The following is a 25,867-nucleotide window of genomic DNA, read 5'->3' on the forward strand; positions in this document are numbered from 1 at the left end:
AATTCTAGGATTGGATTCAGAATACCTAGAATCATGGCTACCTGTCACTTACCATGTCTTTGGGTTGTCACTATGTCTTTGTACTTATGTCACTGTTTATAAAATGGGGGCAAAAATGCCTACCATCTTTAATTCATCTCAGAATTTTTGTGAGGAACAAATGAAATAATATTGTATATCACTATTAATAATAGTTTTCGTACTAGTTTAACAATCGTATATAACTAAGGAATTCTGTTATTTTAAGTTACAGTGCTTTGACTACCAACACATAAGTTTAATAATTCATTCTCTTAGTTCCATGTACTCCACCCCAAGGGAGTCAGCATCTCTCTTGCAAATATGCTTCATTACCATAGACACTGGGAGCACGTATGAATCTGCATCTATGCCTTCTCACCAGGGAAGACATTTAAAGTGCATACTCTAAAAAAAATAAAATAAAAAAAATAAAGTGCATACTCTGATGGTCAGTCTAGAGTTGCAAAATGTATTTTATGCATAGCTAGATCTTCTGATGTGCTGCTTACATTTATTGATATTCTAAGTTTCTATAGTTTATTACTAGAGAGACTAGAGAAGCCTCCTATTCTAAAGACTTGTCCTAATACTGCAGCAAGATTGGTATACCGAGCTCATTTGCTCTTTCTGGTCACCAGGGTGTTGTTTAGTAAATTTCTTCCCCCAGAAATTATTACTTAGTTTAGTAGAATCTTAGTATTGGTCTGTCCTGCTGGACCCCAAGGGGAATAATGTTTAAGACAGTGTTGTAATCATGACAAAAAATGTTCCTCACTTGTAGGAAGTAGTTGTAACTTTGTTCTTTTTGACTCACAAAAATGGCTTTATATATATTTTATGTAATACCTATCAAATTTGTCATTGAGAAATCCTTATAAACTAAATCTATTCTGAGTCACATCCCTGCTACCAAAAACACTTCCCCTCTTGCCTTTGGAAACTTGCTTCACCTTTTCCAGGTAGCTCCTGCTCTTTGATGTTAATCAGGTATTTTTTGGGAGATAGATGGTAGGCAGGTAGGGATGATTTATTGAACTAATTCACTCCCAATTGATTTCCTCATTTTCATATGGTCAGAAGTGCAAGAGAATGAGCCAGGACCTTAATCACTACATTATTAGCCTTCATGTGACTCTACTTGAAGTCCAAGTGTAGCAGTAATGTTTACACTTTTATAATAACTTCTAGTTGTCTATAGCAATCACGTAGTTTTAGTAAATAATTCCTATACCTTTTCATGTTTACCTCTAGCCCTGTTGAAGAAGCAGACTTTGTGATATTTGTTGGATTTGAATGTGCTAGAAGCATCATTTATTTACATAAAGTCTACTATGAGAAAAGTATATCCAAAAATCTGAGTGTTTCTGAAAAAAAAAAATGGGAGAGCTACATAGTTTATAAGTGAGAGAGTTAAATAACACAGGGACAGTGAGTGAATTTACAATGTAAATGAACGAATTCCTTTTTTACATAAAATGAACTCTGTCATTTCAATGAACAATACCCTGTTTTCCAACAGTTCACATTCATCACATTCTTTGAAGTGGAGGACTACCAGTCTTAGAAGATTAAACAGGAATTTTGTAGTTATCACTGCATATCCCAGGAAGAACTTTGTAAATTAACATTAAAGATCTAGGGAAACGTCTTGTTCTTTCTCAGCAAACACAAGGAGAGACTTTAAATAACATTTTTTTCTAACCTGTCCTGTCACTTAACCATGCTCTTTGTTCACTGTGATCTTGTGATCATAATGTATAAACATCCGGTACCTGCAAATAACTTTCAGCATTCAAAATATTTGTAGGATTCTTTGTTGGCAAGATTTATTAAACAGTATTGTAATGTATAATTTACTTTACTTTTAACCAAGACTAAAAAAATGGCTTTAGGTTTTTGATTTCTGTTCCCATAACCGTGCCTGTAAAGGAAATTAGTTTTCCCCTTATGCTCTTTTCTTTTGTTGCATCTTTTCTTCTAGCAACGAGTACTCACACTGTACTCATTGAACTTTTTGACTTATCTTTCCTCAATCCCTTCAATTCCCTACAGTTTTACTGGTCCAGGAATATTGAATTAGTTCCGTTCCTTCTCTTTTCTCACAAGGTGGCTTTTCTATTTAACTCTCTGCTGCTACTCTGGATGTCTTACTTCCCCCCTGCCCTTTTATTAATAGCTGCTCCAGTGTAGATCCTTTTCCTTCTGCTTCACTTTTGGTCAGTCCCATAGCAGCCTCTAACATAGCTGTTCTAATATCCCATGTTTTTAACCTGCTAAGAGCTCTTTCATATCTCTTGTGGGTCTATTAAAGTCATCTTAATGCAGTTTTTGACAGTTCTCAGTACTAAGGTTTGAAATGTTTTGTGCCAACCACGTGTGTAAGGAATGCTTTTATACAAGAAAGGCAGTGAAGATCTTGACATAATAAAGACATTTTTACAAAGAGATTAGTATTGTTCTTAGCTGACTAATAAGCTTAACAATTATAAATGATTTCATTTACTATTGAAAAGCATTTCTGTTTTGAAGTGTGATTCATTTTATTTTTCTTGAAGCACATCCAAAACAACATATTGTATAAATTTGTCCTGAAAATCTACTAACTGATTCTGTTAAACTAGCACATTTTCCTGTGGTACGTAGTTTGCTTTTGTATTCACTTCTTTTTATAAATAATAAGAATTATAAAAATTCACAAAAATAAGCAAATGCATTTGTAATACTACATTTGAATAGTAATAAGAAGTGCTTCCATTTAAATATGTATTAGTAAGACAGTGTTAAGTTGCTTAATTCATCTAGTGCATGAATGTAAATACATTGTTGCATATATTTATACTGGGGGATATTTTTTTTCCTTCAGATGACAGAGAATGGATAAATTTCTTGTATAGAATGTTGTTATGGTTTGACTTCATTACCGCCAACATTCTGATATGTACTAGGTAGTCTTTTAGAAATTAGCCCAAGGTCATTTTTATTAAATGAACAGTTAATTGTAGAAATTGTTGATTATTTCTGTTAATTCCACCTTTGTCCACCTCTTTTCAGTTCATATTTTCACCACTTTGTTGTTTATTAAAATTCAAGTGGTGAAAAATATTTGTTCATTCTCTTAGGAAACACTTTTGAGAATTTATCCTGGGAAAAACAATGAAATTAAGAGAAAATTAATTTCCTATAGAGTTTATTTAATCATCTCCTTCCTTTCCCCTGAGGACTTGGATAGGGTAAGCAGTAAAATGTGACAGTTTATAGATTTCACAAAGATGGATGGAAAATACAGTTATTGGGAATAGTAATGACATGCCTACAGGATGCTAGTTTCCCCATATCTTTCAGCATTGCTAACCTCAGCAGTTCCTGCACTGCAGTATGGCAAATAAAATAAAAAATAAACTTTTCATAGATAACTATTTAGTAAATATTTGAATAGAAATTAATATTTAACATAAGGACAGTATAGAATAATATTTGAACAAATTTGAACCACAGTTAATTATTTAGAAAAGAGAAAATAGCATGCAACTTCCTTTTAAATTTTTACCTTTCGTCTTTAATGATACATTAAAGGGCATTAAAAGTAATCACATCAGTTCACTTTGGAATAATAAGCATTCCTTCGTTTTTGTTTTTGTTTTTGCTTTTTAATGAATACACATCCACATTTAGAAGATACTATAAACTTCACAAATATTCACTGGGCATTTCCTTTGCTAGGTGCAGGGCATTATTTAATATTGAGTGATAAATATAGTGTGTTTACACTGTGTTGGGTCTTTGAGAATATATCACAATATAAAAAATGCTCTACGTGTGCACTTCCATCCTGTGACTGGATTTGTAAGTCTCAAAGTTATTCTGTATGCATAGCTCTCTTCCTGGATCTGAATAATTTTAATTTGAGGTAGAAAGGAGCATTTCTGTGGCTCTCCAATGCACGTTTACTAATAATAGAGCCCCACTGTCCCCTCCCCCCCACAAAGAAAAGAAAATCAAATAACCCTCAACTAAAAACTAAATAAAAGACTTTGAAGGACCTTAACTTTTCATTGGTGAAATGAGACATGTATACATAAGGTAGTTATTTTTCCTTTCTCCTTTCTTTTTCTTTTTTACCCCTCTTTTACTTCCTTCACTATCATTATACCCTTGAAAGAATACTTTCTCAAACTACAGGCAATTCCATCTCTCATCACTAAATTCTTTCAAAGGCCTCTTTGGCCCAGTTTCTAATGATTAGTCGACAACCATACTTACTGGATAATAATGAAAGTTGTGTTACCTCCAAAATATGCTATAATTCAGTATTTTTAGTGTTTTTCTAGTTTCTATTTAAGTAAATAGGTCTTCTATTTACTTCATCAGTTCCTTAACTTGGTAGATAATGCAAAGAATTATGCCCTATTTTTACGCTGTACTGTAAAGTCTCAGTGTAATCAAGAGACGTATTTATATATTGATGTCCTAGATGAGTTAGCCAGCATCTATCCAGAATTCTTTTCCAAGATTCTTGACACTTTCTGAGTTTCATTTCTACTTTAATTACAGAATCTCATGATTTGAAGAAACCCTTGATGAACATTTATTGTGCATATTTATGGCTGAAGCCAAGTGGGATATAAAGATGAAAATTACACAGATGTAGAAAACAAGATTCATATTTTGAAGTATTTAAGAATGTCTCTCATTATTCAAGATGTATTATAATTATCATATATGCCTATGCCATGCTTTGTATTTATGTTTAATAGTTTTGGCTTCTCACAAAAATTCTTTATCATAGAGTAGATACAATTTTTATTTTACACACAAAGAAATTATTACTTAAAGAAGTGAATTGACTATCCCAATATATAAACAGCAAGTGTCAGCATAAAGACTTAAAATCAGTTCTCCTAATTCCAGATCGACTGAATATGCCACCACACCATATTGGCCCCCATGAAGGAAACCAATTAAGGACATTTGATTCTTTCAGTTTTTGCTTCATGTTATTTTGAAACTGTTCTTAGATGCAAAGACATATAAGATATATTATTTATTCTTGATAATTTTCTTGATGAAATTTCCCTCTTTATCTTTGGTAATATCGGTTGTCTTGAAGTCTACTTTGACTGATATTAATATAACCAGTCTTTCTTGTGACTGGTGTTTGCAAAAGCCTGTCTTTTTATATCCTTTTATTTTTAACCTGTCTTTGTATATTTAAAATGTGTTCTGGTAGAGAGTATATAGTTAGAGTTTACATTTTTACCCATTATGACAGTCAAGATTTAAATTGAGTATAATTATAGATATGGTTGCATTTAATTCTAGCTTCTTGTTATTTTCTGTTTGGTCCATTTGTTCTTCTTTTATTTCCTCTATTTCTGCCTTCTATTGGATATACTGAGTGTTTTCTAGTATTGCATTTTATCTCCTCTATTGACTATCCTATTTTTTAATATGGTGTTTATATCTTTAATTGATCACAGCCTATGTTCAAGTAATACTACACTACTTAACATATAAGAATATTACAAAAGTGTGTTTTCATTTCCCTCTCCCCTCTTTTGTGCTATTTTTGTCATACATACATTTCATTTCTACATATGTGGTAAATAAACCCTGTTATACACATATTGTTATTTTTGCTTTACATAGGCAATTATCTTTTATAGAAATTAAAAGATGAGAAAACAAACAAAAAACCCTTTACCTACGAAGTTACCATTTCTAGTGCTCCTCATTTCTTTGTATAGGCCCAGTTTTCCATCTGGTATTATTTTTCTTTGGTCCAAAGAGCTTCCTTTGTGGCTACCTTCACTGGACGTCTGCTAGAGCAGGATGAATTCTCTCAGTTTTTGTCTGAGAAAGGATTTCCTCTTCATTTTTGAAGATATTTCACTGGTTGGAGGATTCTTGATTGAAATTTTCCTCTCACTGCTTTAAATATGTTGTTTGATTGTCTTAGGCTTGCATTATTTTTGACTGGGAAGTTTTCAATCATGCTAATACCTGTTGCCTTGTACATAATGCGTCTGTTTTCTGTCTTGCTTAAAAATTTTTCTCCTTAATATGGGTTTTTAGCACTCTAATTATGATGCACTTTGATGTGGTTTTCTTTTTCTATACATTGGCATATGTTAAGCTTCTTACAGTGTTTATAGTTTTAATAAAATTTGGATGTTTCTACCACTCTTTCTTCAAATATATTTTCTGTTCTTCCTCTTCTTCTGGGACTATAGTTATACTGTTTTAGACTACTTGATATTGTTCCATAGTTCATTGGTTCTCTACTCTTCATTATTTCCTTTTTTTTCTCTGTTCTTCAGATAGTTTTTACTGCTAGGTTTTCAACTTGACTTTTCTTCTGCATTATGTAATCTGCTCTCAATTCCATTCAGCAAATTTTTCATATCAGATACTGTATTTTTCAGCTCTACAAATTTGACTTGGTTCGTTATAGCTTCTTTTTTTTTTTTTTTTTTAACATTTTTTTTTTTTTTAATTTATTTATTTATTTGTGGCTGTGTTGGGTTTTCATTTCTGTGCGAGGGCTTTCTCCAGTTGTGGCGAGCGGGGGCCACTCCTCATCGCGGTGCGCGGGCCCCTCACCATCGCGGCCCCTCTCGTTGCGGAGCACAGGCTCCAGACACACACGCTCAGTAGTTGTGGCTCACGGGCCCAGCCGCTCCGCGGCATGTGGGATCCTCCCAGACCAGGGCTCGAACCGGTGTCCCCTGCACTAGCAGGCAGACTCCCAACCACTGCGCCACCAGGGAAGCCCCTATAGCTTCTTTTTTTCTCATCATGTTTGTGTTTTCCTTTAAATCTTAAGTCTATTTAGAACAACTGTTTTAATGTCTCTGTCTGCCACTTCATGTCTTCCATTTCTAGATTTGTTTCTATTGATTGATTTTCTTCCTGGTTATATATCACATTTTTCTGCTTCTTCATGTGTCTAATAATTTTTTTGGAATGCTGGACATTATGTTTCTTATGGTTTTATATGTCTGGATTTTGATGTCTTCCTTTAAAAGTGTTAAATGTAGTTCTGTATAGGCAGTTACTTGTGGATATTATCAAGGCTTTTCTTTCAGATTTGTTAGGACGGACCTAAAGTAGTCTTTATTCTAGACCTAATTTAGCCCTTCTGCTAAGGCTCGCTCTGCCCTTCTGGTGCTTCTACAGAATGCCCTAGGTGTTCAATAAGGTCATGTCACTGTGGATGGTCAGAATTTGAGCATCTCTGCCCCCTACACATGTGCAGCTTGTATTCAACATCAGACTCGGGGATCTCTGTGAACATTTCTGGATCTATTTCTCTGCTTAACTTCCTTTCTGATACTGCCCCCAAACTTCAGGTGACTCTGCTTTCCCAAATTCAGTATCTGTCTCCTCACTTCAGTGAGATCATGATGCTCTGCTTCGTTTCTCCATTCTTGCTCTGCACTCTGATTACATCCAGGTCAAAAGCTAAGATCATTATAGTGTTCACATTATTTGTTTTCCTTCTTTTAAAGAACACAATCTTACAATACATTTTGTGGAATGACTGAAAACATTGTTTTACATATTTTGTCTACTTATCTACTTGTTTAGTGGGGGGGAGGGCATTTCCAGTAGTATTTACTCCATCATGGCCAGAAGTGGAAGTCCTTCCATATATCGAGATATATATTTGATATAATAGATACAATATATGAATTGATAAAGGATGTTAGTCACATCATCTCTTCCATCTCATTTTTTCAAAATAAATTTATTTATTTATTTGTTTTTATTTTTGGCTGTGTTGGGTCTTCATTGCTGTGGGAGGGATTTCTCTAGCCGCAGAGAGCGGGGACTACTCTTTGTTGTGGTGCGCGGGCTTCTCATTGCAGTGGCTTCTCTTGTTGCGGAACACGGGCTCTACGCACGCAGGCTCAGTAGTTGTGGCTGGCGGGCTCTAGAGCGCAGGCTCAGTAGTTGTGGCACACGGGCTTAGTTGCTCCGCGGCATGTGGGACCTTCCCAGACCAGGATTCTTTTTTTTTGCAGGTTTTTTTTTTAACATCTTTATTAGAGTATAATTGCTTTACATTGTTGTTAGTTGCTGCTGTATAACACAAAGAATCAGTTATACATATATCCCCATATCCCCTCCCTCTTGCCTCTCCCTCCCACGCTCCCTATCCCACCCCTCTAGGTGGTCACAAAGCACAGAGCTGATCTCCCTGTGCTCTGCAGCTGCTTCCCACTAGCTATCTATTTTTTTCTTTTTTTAACATCTTTATTGGAGTATAATTGCTTTACAATGGTGTGTTAGTTTCTGCTTTATCACAAAGTGAATCAGTTATACATATACATATGTTCCCATATCTCTTCCCTCTTGCGTCTCCGTCCCTCCCACCCTCCCTATCCCACCCCTCTAGGTGTTCACAAAGCACTGAGCTGATCTCCCTGTGCTATGCAGCTGCTTCCCACTAGCTATCTATTTTACATTTGGTAGTGTATATATGTCCATGCCACTCTCTCACCGTCACATCTCACCCCTCCCCCTCCCCATATCCTCAAGTCCATTCTCTAGTAGGTCTGTGTCTTTATTCCCGTCTTGCCACTAGGTTCTTCATGACCTTTTTTTTTTTTCCTTAGATTCCATATATATGTGTTAGCATACTGTATTTGTTTTTCTCTTTCTGACTTATTTCACTCTGTTTGACAGACTCTAACTCCATCCACCTCACTAAAAATACCTCCATTTCATTTCTTTTTATGGCTGAGTAATATTCCATTGTATATATGTGCCACATCTTTTTTATCCATTCATCCGATGATGGACACTTAGGTTGCTTCCATGTCCTGGCTATTGTAAATAGAGCTGCAATGAACATTTTGGTACATGACTCTTTTTGAATTATGGTTTTCTCAGGGTATATGCCCAGTAGTGGGATTGCTGGGTCATATGGCAGTTCTATTTTTAGTTTTTTAAGGAACCTCCATACTGTTCTCCATAGTGGCTGTATCAAATTACATTCCCACCAACAGTGCAAGAGTGTTCCCTTTTCTCCACACCCTCTCCAGCATTTATTGTTTGTAGATTTTTTGATGATGGCCATTCTGACCGGTGTGAGATGATATCTCATTGTAGTTTTGATTTGCATTTCTCTAATGATTAATGATGTTGAGCATTCTTTCATGTGTCTGTTGGCAATCTGTATATCTTCTTTGGAGAAATGTCTATTTAGGTCTTCTGCCCATTTTTGGATTGGGTTGTTTGTTTTTTTGTTATTGAGCTGCATGAGTTGCTTGTCAGTCTTCGAGATTAGTCCTTTGTCAGTTGCTTCATTTGCAAATATTTTCTCCCATTCTGATGGTTGTCTTCTGGTCTTGTTTATGATTTCCTTTGCTGTGCAAAAGCTTTTAAGTTTCATTAGGTCCCATTTGTTTATTTTTGTTTTTATTTCCATTTCTCTAGGAGGTGGGTCAAAAAGGATCTTGCTGTGATTTATGTCATAGAGTGTTCTGCCTATGTTTTCCTCTAAGAGTTTTATAGTGTCTGGCCTTACATTTAGGTCTTTAATCCATTTTGAGTTTATTTTTGTGTATGGTGTTAGGGAGTGTTGTAATTTCATACTTTTACATGTAGCTGTCCAGTTTTCCCAGCACCACTTATTGAAGAGGCTGTCTTTTCTCCACTGTATATGCTTGCCTCCTTTATCAAAGATAAGGTGACCATATGTGTGTGGGTTTATCTCTGGGCTTTCTATCCTGTTCTATTGATCTGTGTTTCTGTTTTTGTGCCAGTACCATACTGTCTTGATTAGTGTAGCTTTGTAATATAGTCTGAAGTCCGGGAGCCTGCTTCCTCCAACTCCATTTTTCTTTCTCAAGATTGCTTTGGCTATTCGGGGTCTTTTGTGTTTCCATTCAAATTGTGAAATTTTTTGTTCTAGTTCTGTGAAAAATGCCAGTGGTAGTTTGATAGGGATTGCATTGAATCTGTAGATTGCTTTGGGTAGTAGAGTCATTTTCACAATGTTGATTCTTCCAATCCAAGAACATGGTATATCTCTCCATCTATTTGTATCATCTTTAATTTCTTTCATCAGTGTCTTATAATTTTCTGCATACAGGTCTTTTGTCTCCTTAGGTAGGTTTATTCCTAGATGTTTTATTCTTTTTGTTGCAATGGTAAATGGGAGTGTTTTCTTAATTTCACTTTCAGATTCTTCATCATTAGTGTATAGGAATGCAAGGGATTTCTGTGCATTAATTTTGTATCCTGCTACTTTACCAAATTCATTGATTAGCTCTAGTAGTTTTCTGGTAGCATCTTTAGGATTCTCTATGTATAGTATCATGTCATCTGCAAACAGTGACAGCTTTACTTCTTCTTTTCCGATTTGGATTCTTTTTATTTCTTTGTCTTCTCTGATTGCTGTGGCTAACACTTCCAAAACTATGTTGAATAATAGTGGTGAGAGTGGGCAACCTTGTCTTGTTCCTGATCTTAGTGGAAATGGTTTCAGTTTTTCACCATTGAGAACGATGTTGGCTGTGGGTTTGTCATAGATGGCCTTTATTATGTTGAGGAAAGTTCCCTCTATGCCTACTTTCTGCAGGGCTTTTATCATAAATGGGTGTTGAATTTTGTCAAAAGCTTTCTCTGCATCTATTGAGATGATCATATGGTTTTTCTCCTTCAGTTTGTTAATATGATGTATCACGTTGATTGATTTGCGTATATTGAAGAATCCTTGCATTCCTGGAATAAACCCCACTTGATCATGGTGTATGATCCTTTTAATGTGCTGTTTGGATTCTGTTTGCTAGTATTTTGTTGAGGATTTTTGCATCTATGTTCATCAGTGATATTGGCCTGTAGTTTTCTTTCTTTGTGACATCTTTGTCTGGTTTTGGTATCAGGGTGATGGTGGCCTCGTAGAATGAGTTGGGGAGTGTTCCTCCCTCTGCAATATTTTGGAAGAGTTTGAGAAGGATAGGTGTTAGCTCTTCTCTAAATGTTTGATAGAATTCGCCTGTGAAGCCATCTGGTCCTGGGCTTTTGTTTGTTGGAAGGTTTTTAATCACAGTTTCAATTTCAGTGCTTGTGATTGGTCTGTTCATATTTTCTATTTCTTCCTGGTTCTGTCTCGGCAGGTTGTGCATTTCTAAGAATTTGTCCATTTCTTCCAGGTTGTCCATTTTATTGGCAGAGTTGCTTGTAGTAATCTGTCATGATCATTTGTATTTCTGCAGTGTCAGTTGTTCCTTCTCCTTTTTCATTTCTAATTCTGTTGATTTGGGTCTTCTCCCTTTTTCTCTTGATGAGTCTGGCTAATGGTTTATCAATTTTGTTTATGTACTCAAAGAACCAGCTTTTAGTTTTATTGATCTTTGCTATTGTCTCCTTCATTTCTTTTTCATTTATTTCTGATCTAATCTTTATGATTTCTTTCCTTCTGCTAGCTTTGGGGTTTTTTGTTCTTCTTTCTCTAATTGCTTTAGGTGCAAGGTTAGGTTGTTTATTCGAGATGTTTCCTGTTTCTTGATGTAGGCTTGTATTGCTCTAAACTTCCCTCTTAGAACTGCTTTTGCTGCATCCCATAGGTTTTGGGTCGTCGTGTCTCCATTGTCATTTGTTTCTAGGTATTTTTTGATTTCCCCTTTGATTTCTTCAGTGATCACTTCGTTATTAAGTAGTGTATTGTGTAGCCTCCATGTGTTTGTATTTTTTACAGATCTTTTCCTGTAATTGATATCTAGTCTCATAGCATTGTGGTTGGAAAAGATACTTGATATGATTTCAATTTTCTTAAATTTACCAAGACTTGATTTGTGACCCAAGATATGATCTATCCTGGAGAATGTTCCATGAGCACTTGAGGAAAATGTGTATTCTGTTGTTTTTGGGTGGAATGTCCTATAAATATCAATTAAGTCCATCTTGTTTAATGTATCATTTAAAGCTTGTGTGTCCTTATTTATTTTCATTTTGGATGATCTGTCCATTGGTGAAAGTGGGGTGTTAAAGTCCCCTACTATGATTGTGTTACTGTCGTTTTCCCCTTTTATGGCTGTTAGTATTTGCCTTATGTATTGAGGTGCTCCTATGTTGGGTGCGTAAATATTTATAATTGTTATACTGTCTTCTTGGTTTGATCCCTTGATCATTATATAGTGTCCTTCTTTGTCTCTTGTAATAGTCTTTATTTTAAACTCTATTTTGTCTGATATGAGAATTGCTACTCCAGCTTTCTTTTGATTTCCATTTGCATGTAATATCGTTTTCCATCCCCTCACTTTCAGTCTGTGTGTGTCCCTAGGTCTGAAGTGGGTCTCTTGTAGACAGCATATATATGGGTCTTGTTTTTGTATCCATTCAGCCAGTCTGTGTCTTTTGGTGGGAGCATTTAATCCATTTACATTTAAAGTAATTATCGATATGTATGTTCCTATTCCCATTTTCTTAAATGTTTTGGGTTTGTTATTGTAGGTCTTTTCCTTCTCTTGTGTTTCCTGCCTAGAGAAGTTCCTTTAGCATTTGTTGTAAAGCTGGTTTGGTGGTGCTGAACTCTCTCAGCTTTTGCTTGTCTGTAAAGGTTTTAATTTCTCCATCAAATCTGAATGAGATCCTTGCTGGGTAGAGTAATCTTGGTTGTAGGTTTTTCTCCTTCATCACTTTAAGTATATCCTGCCACTCCCTTCTGGCTTGCAGAGTTTCTGCTGAAAGATCAGCTGTTAACCTTATGGGGATTCCCTTGTGTGTTATTTGTTGTTTTTCCCTTGCTGCTTTTAATATGTTTTCTTTATATTTAATTTTTGAAAGTTTGATTAATATGTGTCTTGGCGTGTTTCTCCTTGGGTTTATCCTTTATGGCACTCTCTGTGCTTCCAGGACTTGATTAACTATTTCCTTTCTCATATTAGGGAAGTTTTCAACTATAATCTCTTCAAATATTTTCTCAGTCCCTTTCTTTTTCTCTTCTTCTTCTGGGACCCCTATAATTCGAATGTTGGTGCGTTTAATGTTGTCCCAGAGGTCTCTGAGACTGTCCTCACTTCTTTTCATTCTTTTTTCTTTATCCTGCTCTGCAGTAGTTATTTCCACCATTTTATCTTCCAGGTCACTTATCCTTTCTTCTGCTTCAGTTATTCTGGTATTGATCCCATCTAGAGAGTATTTTTAATTTCATTTATTGTGTTTTTCATCATTGCTTGGTTCCTCTTTAGTTCTTCTACGTCCTTGTTAAATGTTTCTTGCATTTTGTCTATTCTATTTCCAAGATTTTGGATCATCCTTACTATCATTATTCTGAATTCTTTTTCAGGTAGACTGCCTATTTCCTCTTCATTTGTTAGGTCTGTTGTGTTTTGACCTTGCTCCTTCATCTGCTGTGTGTTATTCTGTCTTCTCATTTTGCTTATCTTACTGTGTTTGGGGTCTCCTTTTCACAGGCTGCAGGTTCATAGTTCCTGTTGTTTTTGGTATCTGTCCCCAGTGGCTAAGGTTGGTTCAGTGGGTTGTGTAGGCTTCCTGGTAGAGGGGACTAGTGCCTGTGTTCTGGTGGATGAGGCTGGATCTTGTCTTTCTGGTGGGCACGTCCACGTCTGGTGGTGTGTTTTGGGGTGTCTGTGGCCTTATTATGATTTTAGGCAGCCTCTCTGCTAATGGATGGGGCTGTGTTCCTGTCTTGCTAGTTGTTTGGCATAGGGTGTCCAGCACTGTAGCTTGCTGGTCGTTGAGTGAAGCTGGGTCTTGATGTTGAGGTGGAGATCTCTGAGAGATTTTCACTGTTTGGTATTACGTGGAGCTGGGAGGTCTCTTGTGGACCAGTGTCCTGAAGTTGGCTCTCCCACCTCAGAGGCACAGCCCTGATGCCTGGCTGGAGCACCAAGAGCCTTTCATCCACACGGCTCAGAATAAAAGGGAGAAAAAATAGAAAGAAAGAAAGAAAGAGGATAAAATAAAATAAAATAAAGCTATTATAATAAAAAATAAGAAAAAAATTATTACGAAAAAATTTATTAAAAATTTTTTTTAATTTTTTAAAAATAAATTTATTAATTTTTTATAATAAAAATAAGAAAAAATTATTAAGAAAAATTTTTTTAATTTTTTGAAATAAAAAATTAAAAAAATTATTAAGAAAAGTTTTTTTTAATTTTTTAAAATAAAAAATAAGGAAAAAATTATTAAGAAAAAAAATTTTTCAAGTAAAAAAAAAAAAAAAAACGGATGGACCGAACCCTAGGACAAATGGTGAAAGCAAAGCTATACAGACAAAATCTCACCCAGACGCATACACATATACACTCACAAAAAAAGGAAAAGGAGAAAAATTAATATATCCTGCTACCAAAGTCCACCTCCTGAATTTGGGATGATTCATTGTCTGTTGAGGTATTCAACAGATGCAGGTACATCAAGTTGTTTGTGGAGCTTTAATCCGCTGCTTCTGAGGCTGCTGGGAGAGATTTCCCTTTCTCTTTTTTGTTCGCACAGCTCCCGGGGTTCAGCTTTGGATTTGGACCCGCCTCTGTGTGCAGGTCGCCTGAGGGCATCTGTTCTTCGCTCACACAGGACGGGGTTAAAGGAGCAGCTGCATCGGGGGCTCTGGCTCATTCAGGCCGGGGGGAGGGAGGGGTACAGATGCGGGGCGAGCCTGAGGCGGCAGAGGCCAGCGTGACGTTGCAGCAGCCTGAGGCGCGCCATGCGTTCTCCCGGGGAAGTTGTCCCTGGATCATGGGAGCCTGGCAGTGGTGGGCTGCACAGGCTCCAGGACGGGGCGGTGTGGAGAGTGAACTGTGCTTGCACACAGGCTTCTTGGTGGCGGCAGCAGCAGCCTTAGCGTCCCATGCCCGTCTCTGGGGCCCGCGCTGATCGCCGCGGCTCGCGCCCATCTCTGGGGTCCCCGCTGATAGCCGCGGCTCGCACCCGTCTCTGGAGCTCGTTTAGGCCGCGCTCTGAATCCCCTCTCCTTGCACACCGCGAAACAAAGAGGCAAGAAAAAGTCTCTTGCCTCTTCGGCAGCTGCAGGCTTTTTCCCGGACTCCCTCCTGGCTAGCTGTGGTGCGCTAACCCCTTCAGGCTGTATTCACGCTGCCAACCCCAGTCCTCTCCCTGCGATCCGACCAAAGCCCGAGCCTCAGCTCCCAGCCTCCGCCCACCCCGGCGGGTGAGCACACAAGCCTCTCGGGCTGGTGAGTGCTGGCCGGCACCGAACCTCTGTGCGGGAATCTCTCCACTTTGCCCTCCACACCCCTGTGGCTGCGCTCTCCTCCGTGGCTCTGAAGCTTCCCCCCTCTGCCACCCGCAGTCTCCACCCGCGAAGGGGCTTCCTAGTGTGTGGAAACCTTTCCTCCTTCACAGCTCCTTCCCACTGGTGCAGGTCCCATCCCTATTCTTTTGTCTCTGTTTTTTCTTTTTTCTTTTGCTCTACCCAAGTACGTGGGGAGTTTCTTGCCTTTTGGGAGGTCTGCCATCTTCTGCCAGCGTTCAGTGGGTGTTCTGTAGGAGCAGTTCCACGTGTAGATGTATTTCTAATGTATCTGTGGGAAGGAAGGTGATCTCCGCGTCTTACTCTTCCGCCATCTTGCCCAGACCTGGCAGGCGGATTCTTAACTGCTGCACCACCAGGGAAGCCCTCTTCCATCTCATTTAGTGTCGCTCATCAAAGTAACCATTTTTAGAAGTTTGGTGTGCATCCTTCTATTTTCCTTTATATATGTAAGTACATTTGTATGCACATGTGCCCATGTATGCAGATATATACATAAATCAAATTACACTGTAGGTATTTTTCAGCAACATACTTTTTCACTTAGAATATGTTTTAGAGATCTTGCTATTAAAGTATGTATCAATCTTACTTTATTCTTTTAACATCAACCATATATTCTACAGAATGGTTTCCTATATTTATTTAATTACTCTTCTTTTCACAGTCATTAAGGCTTTTCCTTCTAACTTCTTGCTCTTATAAACTGTATTTTTAAAAATAATATTATACAGCAACTCTTCAGATGGTGAATACTTCTGTAGAAGAAATCACAAAGATGTCAAATAGTTTGCCTGTTGGTAAATTGCTTTCCCAAACAGTTTTTTCATATTTATATTACTCCTAAATAATAAGACCCAGGGAAATTTTTAAGAAATAGTTGATTTCAGATCTAGGACAGGAAATACAAGAGGTAGGTCTGGTCCATCTTATCATAACAGAAAGCATGGGAGTTAGAGAAAGATTACTGTAGTCATGTCAAAGGACACAGGATACAGTTTGAAGGGTCTATCATTTGTCAAAGATGGGACAATTTTAGGGGAAAAAAAGACTGCTGTGTTAAAACAAATCAAATACAGTATGTTCAAAAGTTAAAAATCATAAGGATACAAGCAAAATCAAACTAAAAGCCACATTGGTCACCTTGCGGAGGGAGCTAGGGGAAAAAAATCATTATTCTGAGTACTGGTAAATAATGAATCATGCATTTATCCTATTCTTCCTGTACAAACCTTATTTCAGAGTAAGCAAATACTAATAAGAGGAATTCCTTTATAGAATTCTACTAATAAATGAAGAGGGAATAACAGAATCAGATTACCATAAGATTGCAGCCTTTTATTAATTGAAATAATCCCTCTAGAAAATGATCATCAATGACTAGTGATATCCTCAGGTAAAACATAGCTAGGAAACATTATAATCAATGTATCCAGCTGACAACACCTGAACCCCCTGATCAAATAATATTGCAGAATGAGAGACAACCAGCTGTTCTATGGCAACCTATATGATGCAATAAGAAGTACACAGCTTTTTAAAAATTGAATCTATTCAAGGTCCTTGATCTAACTACCCATTTATAGGAAATACGAAGATAGAGGAATTTATTAAATGACATCTCAGGGATGCTATAAGCCAAATTTAGCATTCTAGAAATTCTACTAGATAAATGACCCAGTTTTTTCAATAACTAATAGTCAAGATATAAAAAGGATGGGAAACTGTTAGAGATTAAAAGAGAAAGATAGGAAATATCAGCCAGATGTAACATGTAGACCTTGTTTGGATCTGATTTGAACAAGCCAACTCTAAGAAGACATTGGAATAATTAGAGAAATTTGAACAATCACTGGGGTTTATATGATATTAAGGAATTGTTAATGTTTTATTTCTGATGTTAGTATTGTGTTCATGTTAAAAGTAGCTCTTTTCTCTTAGGAAAAAAGTGAAATATTACCAGTGAAATGATGCAAGTTCTGTACTTACTTTTAAATAATCCTGTGAGGGACTAAAGGGGAAGGTCTGGTGACAGTTATTTATCTTGGATGATGATTACATGGGGTTTATTATAGTATTTTTTATATGTATAAGTGTTTGAACTTTTCCATTGTGAATTTCTTAATTAAAAAATAAATGTAGCATTCACCAGCCAGGTGAAGAGAATTTCATAAATCATCAAAATAAGTGCCGAGCTTTCAGAATTTCACCCTAAACACTTGAAGTGTGTGTATATATATATAACTGCAAGAATGTTACAGAATTTATTTGCATAAATGCTACAGTTGATTTGGACCCAACATGCACTTATCTTGAAATTAGCATGAACCTAACAGTTTTCATCATAAAACATTCTCATGTTTATCAACACCCTAGAGAAATCTTTGAGGAAATCTAATGCTGTATATTCATTCGACTGTATCTACCCCTCACCAAAGTCCTAATATTTGCTTTCCAGGTGCAGCAGGTACAGACTGTGCAGCAGGTACAGCATGTCTACCCAGCTCAGGTGCAGTACGTGGAAGGAAGCGACACTGTCTATACCAATGGAGCAATGTAAGTTTATGTATGGAAGTTGTATTCATTCTCCCGCTCCCTCGGTTAGAGAAAAGTAAGGTACTTTCTGACACCTTCTACTCGTCCCAAATTGTTTCCTTGTTTTCACAGTAATTTTTTACTAGAGTAGGGTTATTAACTTAAACTGATGTTTGAGCTTAAGCCGATGTATGTTCACTAAGAATATATGGTCATTTTCCTCTCACTTAACCCTAGTAGAATATTTTAAGTTATTAACATTGCTATGCCCTTTAATCGTTTTCACTAGGTTGAGAAAAATATATCCCTTGTGGGTGATTTCTATATTATAATAATACCTTCTTAAACCTATGCTTTTTGTTTTTACCAATAAGGTGAATTTTTGTGTACGTGTTTTCTGTAAATTAATATAAAACTACTATATTAGGAGGGTTTTTTGCGTTTATTAAATGAGGTACTTACTTTACGTAAAAGTGCCTGATACTCAATAAATCTTATTTTCCTGTCTGAACTTTTCCTCCCCCTAAAACTCCCAACCCATCTCCTTTGCATCAACAGTAATGTCAATTTGTACATTTATTTCATTTGAGTTTTTCAGACACTTTGGGTTAAGATTCAGGATGTTATTATAAATAAAGGGACTAATAACTATTATAAGTCACCAGGTTTGTTTTCATTTACCACAGGTTTTTGTTTGCAATCTGTTGGATCTCTAAGTTCTAAAATGAATTCAAATTCTCTCATTGACTCTTCTGTGTGCCCTAGGTTGATAACCTCTGCTTTCTTTATTATTACTGCACCTATTCCTTGGGTGATTTCATAGATTCCCATGACACCAACCACGAGGGCAGGGATTTTTGTCCGGTTTTTGTTGTTGTTGTTTTTGTTCCACTGCAATAAATCTAACACCAGAAGAGTGTATGGTATGTAGAAAATGCATTTATTGTTACCTATTACTATAACTAAACAACTTAAAATCCTGGTTTAACTATCTATTAGTTGTATAATCATGGTCAAAGTACTTAACTATTCTGAGCTTTTATTACTCTTTCCTGGGAAGTGGGAGGGTAATTGCCTTACTCTTTCTGGATTGTTGTGAGGATTTAAGGCTATGTGTGTAAAGCAACTAGCACAGGGCCTGGTATATAGTAGATGATACAAAACCGAAAACTCTTCATTGATCTTGACTGTCTCTCTTTTCTCATTGCTTTTGGTCACTGAATCTGCCTAAATCACCACTGCCTTTAAACCTCCATTACCTATAAAATAAAGTGGAACTCTCCACCTTGGCATTCTTCCCCTTCCTACCTCTCTAGCTTCATCTTCCACCTCTTCTAGGAACAACCAACTTTGTGCATGTTTCCCCAAGTACTCTCCTTTCACACCTCTGTATTTTTGGACATGTGGTTTGTTTTCTCTGCTGGAATATCATTCTGTGCCTTTTCTCTTTCCTTCCAAAACTGCTACCCCCGGTATAGTGAAATCTTTACAGACTAACACATCACCCCCTCCCTTGAGACGTGGACCCTGGCTCTCCTCTGCAGTTAACTTATTTGTCCCCTGTACGGTAAAGACAGCACTATACCCAGACTTCCACTTCCACATGGTGCTATGAATGCTTATTTATATTTATCATACTAAGAAGAACTCTCCCTGAATGGGAACTGTTGTCATTTTGTTATTTTATTTACATTTATTTAGGTGATTGACACATAATAAAGGGTCAATACATTTCTGTTACTCTAGTGAATCTATAATACTTTACATATTTTAGACATACTGAATATTTTTTACCTCTTTGTTGTGTAAGGCCAGGGCATCCTGGAGCCTGCTTTTGGAATCTGTACCGTAAATCCAAACTCCTGTTGGCATTTGTCCCGAAAAAAAATAAGGATGCCTGCCACTTGGTCCTTTATGCTATCAGGGAAAATAAATGGGTTTCTAGACACTGCTAGAGGTCACTGAATTGTATTGTCGTTTCATTCTTGCCTGTGGTAGATCTGTCACAACTACCTCAGAGTAAAGTCATTATATACTCTACCTTTGTTCAAGCAGGTACCATTTCCTACCTAGTGTGTTCTCCTAGTTCAAAGACATCCTAGGTAAAGCCTTACCAGACCCCACTGGAGAGCTAAGTTATCATTCTGCCATTCCATAACATTTTATCTTACATTTATTACAGCATTCTGTCAGCTAAGAAGCCAAGAAAATCTGACAAAAAGAGGTTTAAACAAATTAGGACTTTTATTTTTGTCAGGTAATAAGAAATCCAGAGGTAGCATATTGTGCAAATAACTGGCACCATGTGGTGCAAATATAAAATAAACCTTAGTGGAGAAAATCTTACAAGCTGGCATAAATCACTTCCCTCTAGTTAGACTGGATTGCACCATGGAAATTGCTCCAGTAGAAGATCTCTGGCCTCACAGAGTGCTACATATTTCTAGAGATCAGGGCAGTAGACATTAACTGGTTATGTAGTAGAAAAAAAAATGGCTTTCTTATCTAGGGAGGAGTGGGTGCCTCTGAAGCTCAGTTCCATCAGCCTGTTCTTCCATTAGGATTAACTTAGACCAGCTGAGCCGGCTTAGTGCTAAGCTAACCAAAGATGACAGGAAATGAGCCTGTAGAAACATCCACAATTGTACTTCCTCTTAGTCTGTGGCTGACATTAGTTTAGCAGCTCAAGGATGTCAGGGCCAAGATTTGCTGGTACGGTAGTAAATTTGCTTTGGTTACAGCCATCACATCTGTATTCCAGACAGCAAGAAGAGGGAAGGTGGAAGAAGAGGATATGTTACATATGGTATATACGTACATATATATATATGTGTACACACACACACACACACACACACACACACACACAGGCTTTCCCAGAAACTCCCAGCTCCATTTTGCTTATATCTCATTGGCCATAACTGTGTAACAAAGTAGTAGTTAGGGGACTTCTGTGGTGGTGCAGTGGTTAAGAATCCGCCTGCCAATGCAGGGGACACAGGTTTGAGCCCTGGTCCGGGAAGATCCCACACGCCACAGAGCAACTAAGCCTGTGCTCCACAACTACTGAGTCCATATGCTGCAACTACTGAAGCCCGAGCACCTAGAGCCCATGCTCCACAACAAGAAAAGCCACAGCAATAAGAAGCCCACGCACCTCAACGAAGAGTAGCCCCCGCTCACCGCAGATAGAGAAAGCCTGCGCGCAGCAACAAAGACCCAACGCAGCCAAAAATAATTAATTAAAAAAAAAAAAGTAGTAGCTAGCTGCAGAGGAATCTAGGAATGCAGGTTTGTAGCTTTCATGTCTATATGGTAGATGGCAGCAAGGGAAAAGGGTAGTTGGCATGCATGTTGAGACAGTTAACTCCGTAATATCTATCACGGTCATTTATCATTGACCCAAGGTAAAGGAGAGTGATTACTAGTGTGTGACTTTGTGAAAGATACACAGCCTGCTTCACTTTCTTCATTTATGAAATATGGAGATAGCTTATCAAAAGTATTTTGTGTAGCTTCTGAGAAATTGTAAACACTCAATAAACATTAGTTATCACCGTACAATTATGTGCTCTAGTTTTTTATTTTTACATTTTCCTCTCCTATTTATGGTTCTGAATTCTGCATATTGCCTTGTGCCTTTTAAAACTACCCCACCGCTGACATTAGGGTCTTCCATATAATAGGTAAATGTGAGATTGGTGAGTTCACTCATTCACAAAACCTTAGAAAATCAGCACCTCTAAAGTTGGCTCTTTAAAATTATAGGCCCCATTTAAGTGCAGAAATAATTCAAAGTAAACATCTCACGCCAACATGAATTTTCTATGGCCCGCAAACTCAGTTGGTTAGATCATGACTAATGAGGTCTAGGTCATGAGTTCATTTGCCACAAAGTCCAATTAGTTTTGATCCAGTCTGTGTGGGCCCAGACTGCATCCTCAACTCCAGCTAATTATGTCACAAATGTGCACGTTGGTCAAGATAGAGAAGATGCATCTTTAAAAACCTTTCATTACAATTTCAATTTCAGTACAACATTTGACTAAAGATTCTGTAGCACCATTTTCATATTTACTAAAGAAACATTGTGTTGCCATGAATTACGCTCAAAATTTTAGTAGTTAGAGGACTATGAACATCTTTTTTCAAATATAACCAAAAAAATTTTTCAGCTTAAGCTATTCCAATCTTTCTGTAATTTTGTAGCGCTGACATTTAACTATGTACAATTTTTGTCTCTAAAGTTCATTTTGAAGTCTTTATACTCCCTCTTTTTATTTGATACACTTCCATGTGTGTTAGGAGAGAGTATTTCATATTCTTCTGTTCCACCATATTAAATTAATAGCCAACTAGTGTTTGGTCCCTGACTTGGATCATAGTGAGATTCCCACTTCTTTGTGATAATAAATGCTTTTTGCTAATGAAACTCACAGAAGATAGGGATGCCGATCTTTATCATGAACTTTCAAGCACCCAGTACATGGCCCTGCAGCCTGTGCATGGTTAGTAAGTACTGGTTCACTGTTGCTCCTGTCACCAGCAGCCCCATGCCAAGTAGCCATAATGCAAGGGATCTCACTCAAGAGGTGATGATAGCCCTCACAGATATGTGTCATCACTTATGAAAATGTGTAATCATTATAATTTGACAATACTAAAGTATTTACTGGTTCTCTCTATGACTATGGACGTTACTGGTAGCATAACAGGATTTAACAGTATGAGTCAGTGAGTGAGGATGTATATTTCAAGTGAACAACTGAGACTGCTTTATAGTGGTGTTTTGGAGCAGAATAGCTTTTTACTCAAGGGAGAAGGTAACCTAACTCTTGTTCCTCCTTATCATTGCTTCTGTAGGAGCCCACATTTGTGTATTTCCTTGCAATAGTTTTCCCAAGAATATTTTTTACTGGGCTGGATCATAGTCTTGTCCATTGTTATGGATTCTTACAATTTATGATATCTAATAATTTAGTAGATTGTAATTAAAACAGCTGGTAAACAGTGCATACCACGTAGAGAGAGTCCAATTCAATTGAAATTTCTTGTAGCCGAGAAATCAATTTTTTTAAATAATGATTTTTTTTCTTTCCCCCACTCCTTTTTTGACTCATACTTCCCCACTTATTCCTCCATCATATTAGTCAAAGTGGAAATAAAGACATCATACTGTATCTTGTCCAAATTAAGAAATCTTTTTTGAAAAAACTTTTTTAATTTTAAAGGATTTTCTTATATCAAGTGGTCTTTGAAGCTTATCCGCTGTTTAGAGATGATTAGTGTTTTAAAATGTCAAGGTGTTCATTGTAATGGGTATCTATTGCAGTAAGACTTGACTGGTAGAAAGTATTCTCATAATCTTCCTGTTTAAATTACAGATTTCTCATCAAACCCAATAGAGAATTTACCAAACTGTGTTTCATAAAATGTCCCATTAAAAAATTCTGTGGTTTCACAAGCAGGAAAACACTGCATGAACTTCTTTTGTGGACTTTAAATTTCTGTTAGTTTTTTAAAGGCTCTGAGAAATCCTCTAGGAAAGAAATGTCGTGTTTTAAAAACTGACCACAGAACTCTTATCTGAATAATATTTAATAACATCACATGGTATACTTTAGGAGGTGATACATTATTAATATATTGACATTGACTAGATTTATTCAAAATCCATTGGACTCACCTTTATTTGAAAATCATATAGGTAGTGCGTTTTCTGAAGCCATCCAATTATCCTTTCCATATGCTTTTAAAATAATTAATAAAAAACCTTAATAGGGATACTCTTCAAGTTTCTATTTTGTCTTTCAGTGAAATAGTAAGTTTTAAGATTTTGCAGGTAAAATTATGCTTTATTATTATCATTTAAATGTTCTCTGCTTAGAAGAAATAGTTGTATGGTATTTCTGTAATTGAGATGAAGAGGCTACTTTCTTTATGCTTCTACTGATATATACATTCAAATTGGTGTAGGATCTGGTTAATGAATCCACTTGCCACTTAGATTTCAGTAAGTATATGGCTGATTACTTAGAAAGCTCTTGGAGAGAGAACTACCATTTTGTGTAAAAAAGAGCACTGAGGTCCTCTACATTTAGAGAAGAGCCTGTTTCATCCATCTCCAAAAATGGAAGGATTTATTTTTTTTTTTAGGTTTATTTTTTGTTGTTATTCAATTTTATTTTATTATATTTATTTTTTTTAATTTTTATTGGAGTATAGTTGATTTACAATGTTGTGTTATTTTCAGGTGTACAGCAAAGTGAATCAGTTATAAATATACATATATCCACTCTTTTTTAGATTCTTTTCCCATATAGGCCATTACAGAGTACTGAGTAGAGTTCCCTGTGCTATATATAGTAGGTCCTTATTAGTTACCTATTTTATATATAGTAGTGTGTATATGTCAATCCCAATCTTCCAATTTATCCCTCCCCTCCTTACCCCCTGGTAACCATAAGTTTGTTTTCTACATCTGTAACTCTATTTCTGTTTTGTAGATAATTTTATTTGTACCCTTTTTTTAGATTCCACGTATAAGCAATATCATATGATATTTGTCTTTCTCTGTCTGACTTAGACTGACTTCACTCAATATGACAATCTCTAGGTCTATCCACATTGCTGCAAATGGCATTATTTCGTTCTTTTTTATGGCTAACGTTCCATTGCATATGTGTACCATATCTTCTTTATCCATTCTTCTGTCGATGGACATTTAGATTGCTTCCATGTCCTGGCTATTGTAAATAGTGCTGCAATGAACATCTTTTCAAATTATGGTTTTCTCTGGATATATGCCAAGGAGTGGGATTGCTGGATCATATGGTAGCTCTAGTTTTAGTTTCTTAAGGAAACTAAAACTAAAAACTTAAGGTTTTTTAGTTTCTTAAGGAACCTCAATACCATTCACCACAGTGGCTGTACCAGTTTACATTGCCACCAACAGTGTAGGAGAGTTCTCTTTTCTCCATACCCTCTCCAGCATTTATTGTTTGTAGATTTTTTGATGATGGCCATTCTGACCTGTGTGAGGTGATACCTCATTGTAGTTTTGATTTGTATTTCCCTAATAATTAATGATGTTGAACATCTTTTCATGTGCTTTTTAGCCATCTGTATGTCTTCTTTGGAGAAATGTCTATTTAGATCTTATGCCCATTTTTTGATTGGGTTGTTTGTTTTTTTGATATTGAGTTTCATGAGCTGTTTGTATATTTTGGAGATTAGTCCCTTGTTGGTTGCTTCGTTTGCAAATATTTTCTTCCATTCTGAGGGTTGTCTTTCGTTTTGTTTATGGTTTCCTTTGCTGTGCAAAAAGCTTTTAAGTTTAATTAGGTCCCATATGTTTATTTTGGATAGAAAGTCTAGAGATAAACCCACACACCCATGGTCACCTAATCTATAACAAAGGAGGCAAGAATATACAATGGAGAAAAGAGAGTCTCTTCAACAAGTGGTGCTGGGAAAACTAGACAGCTACATGTAAAAGAATGAAATTAGATCACTCCCTAACACCGTGCACAAAAATAAACTCAAAATGAATTAAAGACCTAAATGTAAACCCGGATACTGTAAAACTCTTAGAGGAAAACATAGGCAGAACACTCTGACATAAATCACAGCAAGATGTTTTTCAATCTGCCTCCTAGAGTAATGGAAGGCTTTCAAATATGGCTTCTCAGAATATCAGAGTTGTGAAGGTCGTGGAGATCATTTATTCTAATCTTTCCACTTTGCAGGTGGGTAAACTGAGGCCCAGAGAGGTGCAATAATTTGTACCTCTAGTTAGGTAGTATTTAGAGTTCATATTTTCTGACCTTCAACACATATTCCTTTCCAGTGATCTGTAGGTAGAGGTCTTTTGATCATGAGTTATTTGGAGGTTTGGGGGGAAGGGTTGGCCAATCATAAAAAAAATTTTTAGTAAATTTTATACATTATGCTATTGTATTATTGTATATGTTATTGTAGATAATAAACTCGTGGGGTTTTTTATGACTGATGACTCTTTAAGACTAAGAGTCTGTTGTTGTTTGTATGAATCATCGTATGTTT

The 25,867-nt window shown here is 36.6% G+C and overlaps 1 protein-coding gene across 10 annotated transcripts in view; it reads left to right on the plus strand.

Annotated features, from left to right (window-relative positions):
* RFX3 (regulatory factor X3) overlaps positions 1 to 25,867 on the plus strand; it is a 295,722-nt gene that overhangs the window by 162,983 nt on the left and 106,872 nt on the right. For all 10 annotated transcript variants that reach the window (XM_059924798.1, XM_059924794.1, XM_059924802.1 and 7 more), the window contains one exon: positions 17,727 to 17,824. In XM_059924798.1, the coding sequence (XP_059780781.1) occupies positions 17,727 to 17,824 (98 nt within the window). The remainder of the gene's footprint in view (positions 1 to 17,726; positions 17,825 to 25,867) is intronic.

This window comes from Balaenoptera ricei, chromosome 6, assembly GCF_028023285.1.
Source record: "Balaenoptera ricei isolate mBalRic1 chromosome 6, mBalRic1.hap2, whole genome shotgun sequence".
In the NCBI taxonomy this organism is placed as follows: Eukaryota; Metazoa; Chordata; class Mammalia; order Artiodactyla; family Balaenopteridae; genus Balaenoptera; species Balaenoptera ricei.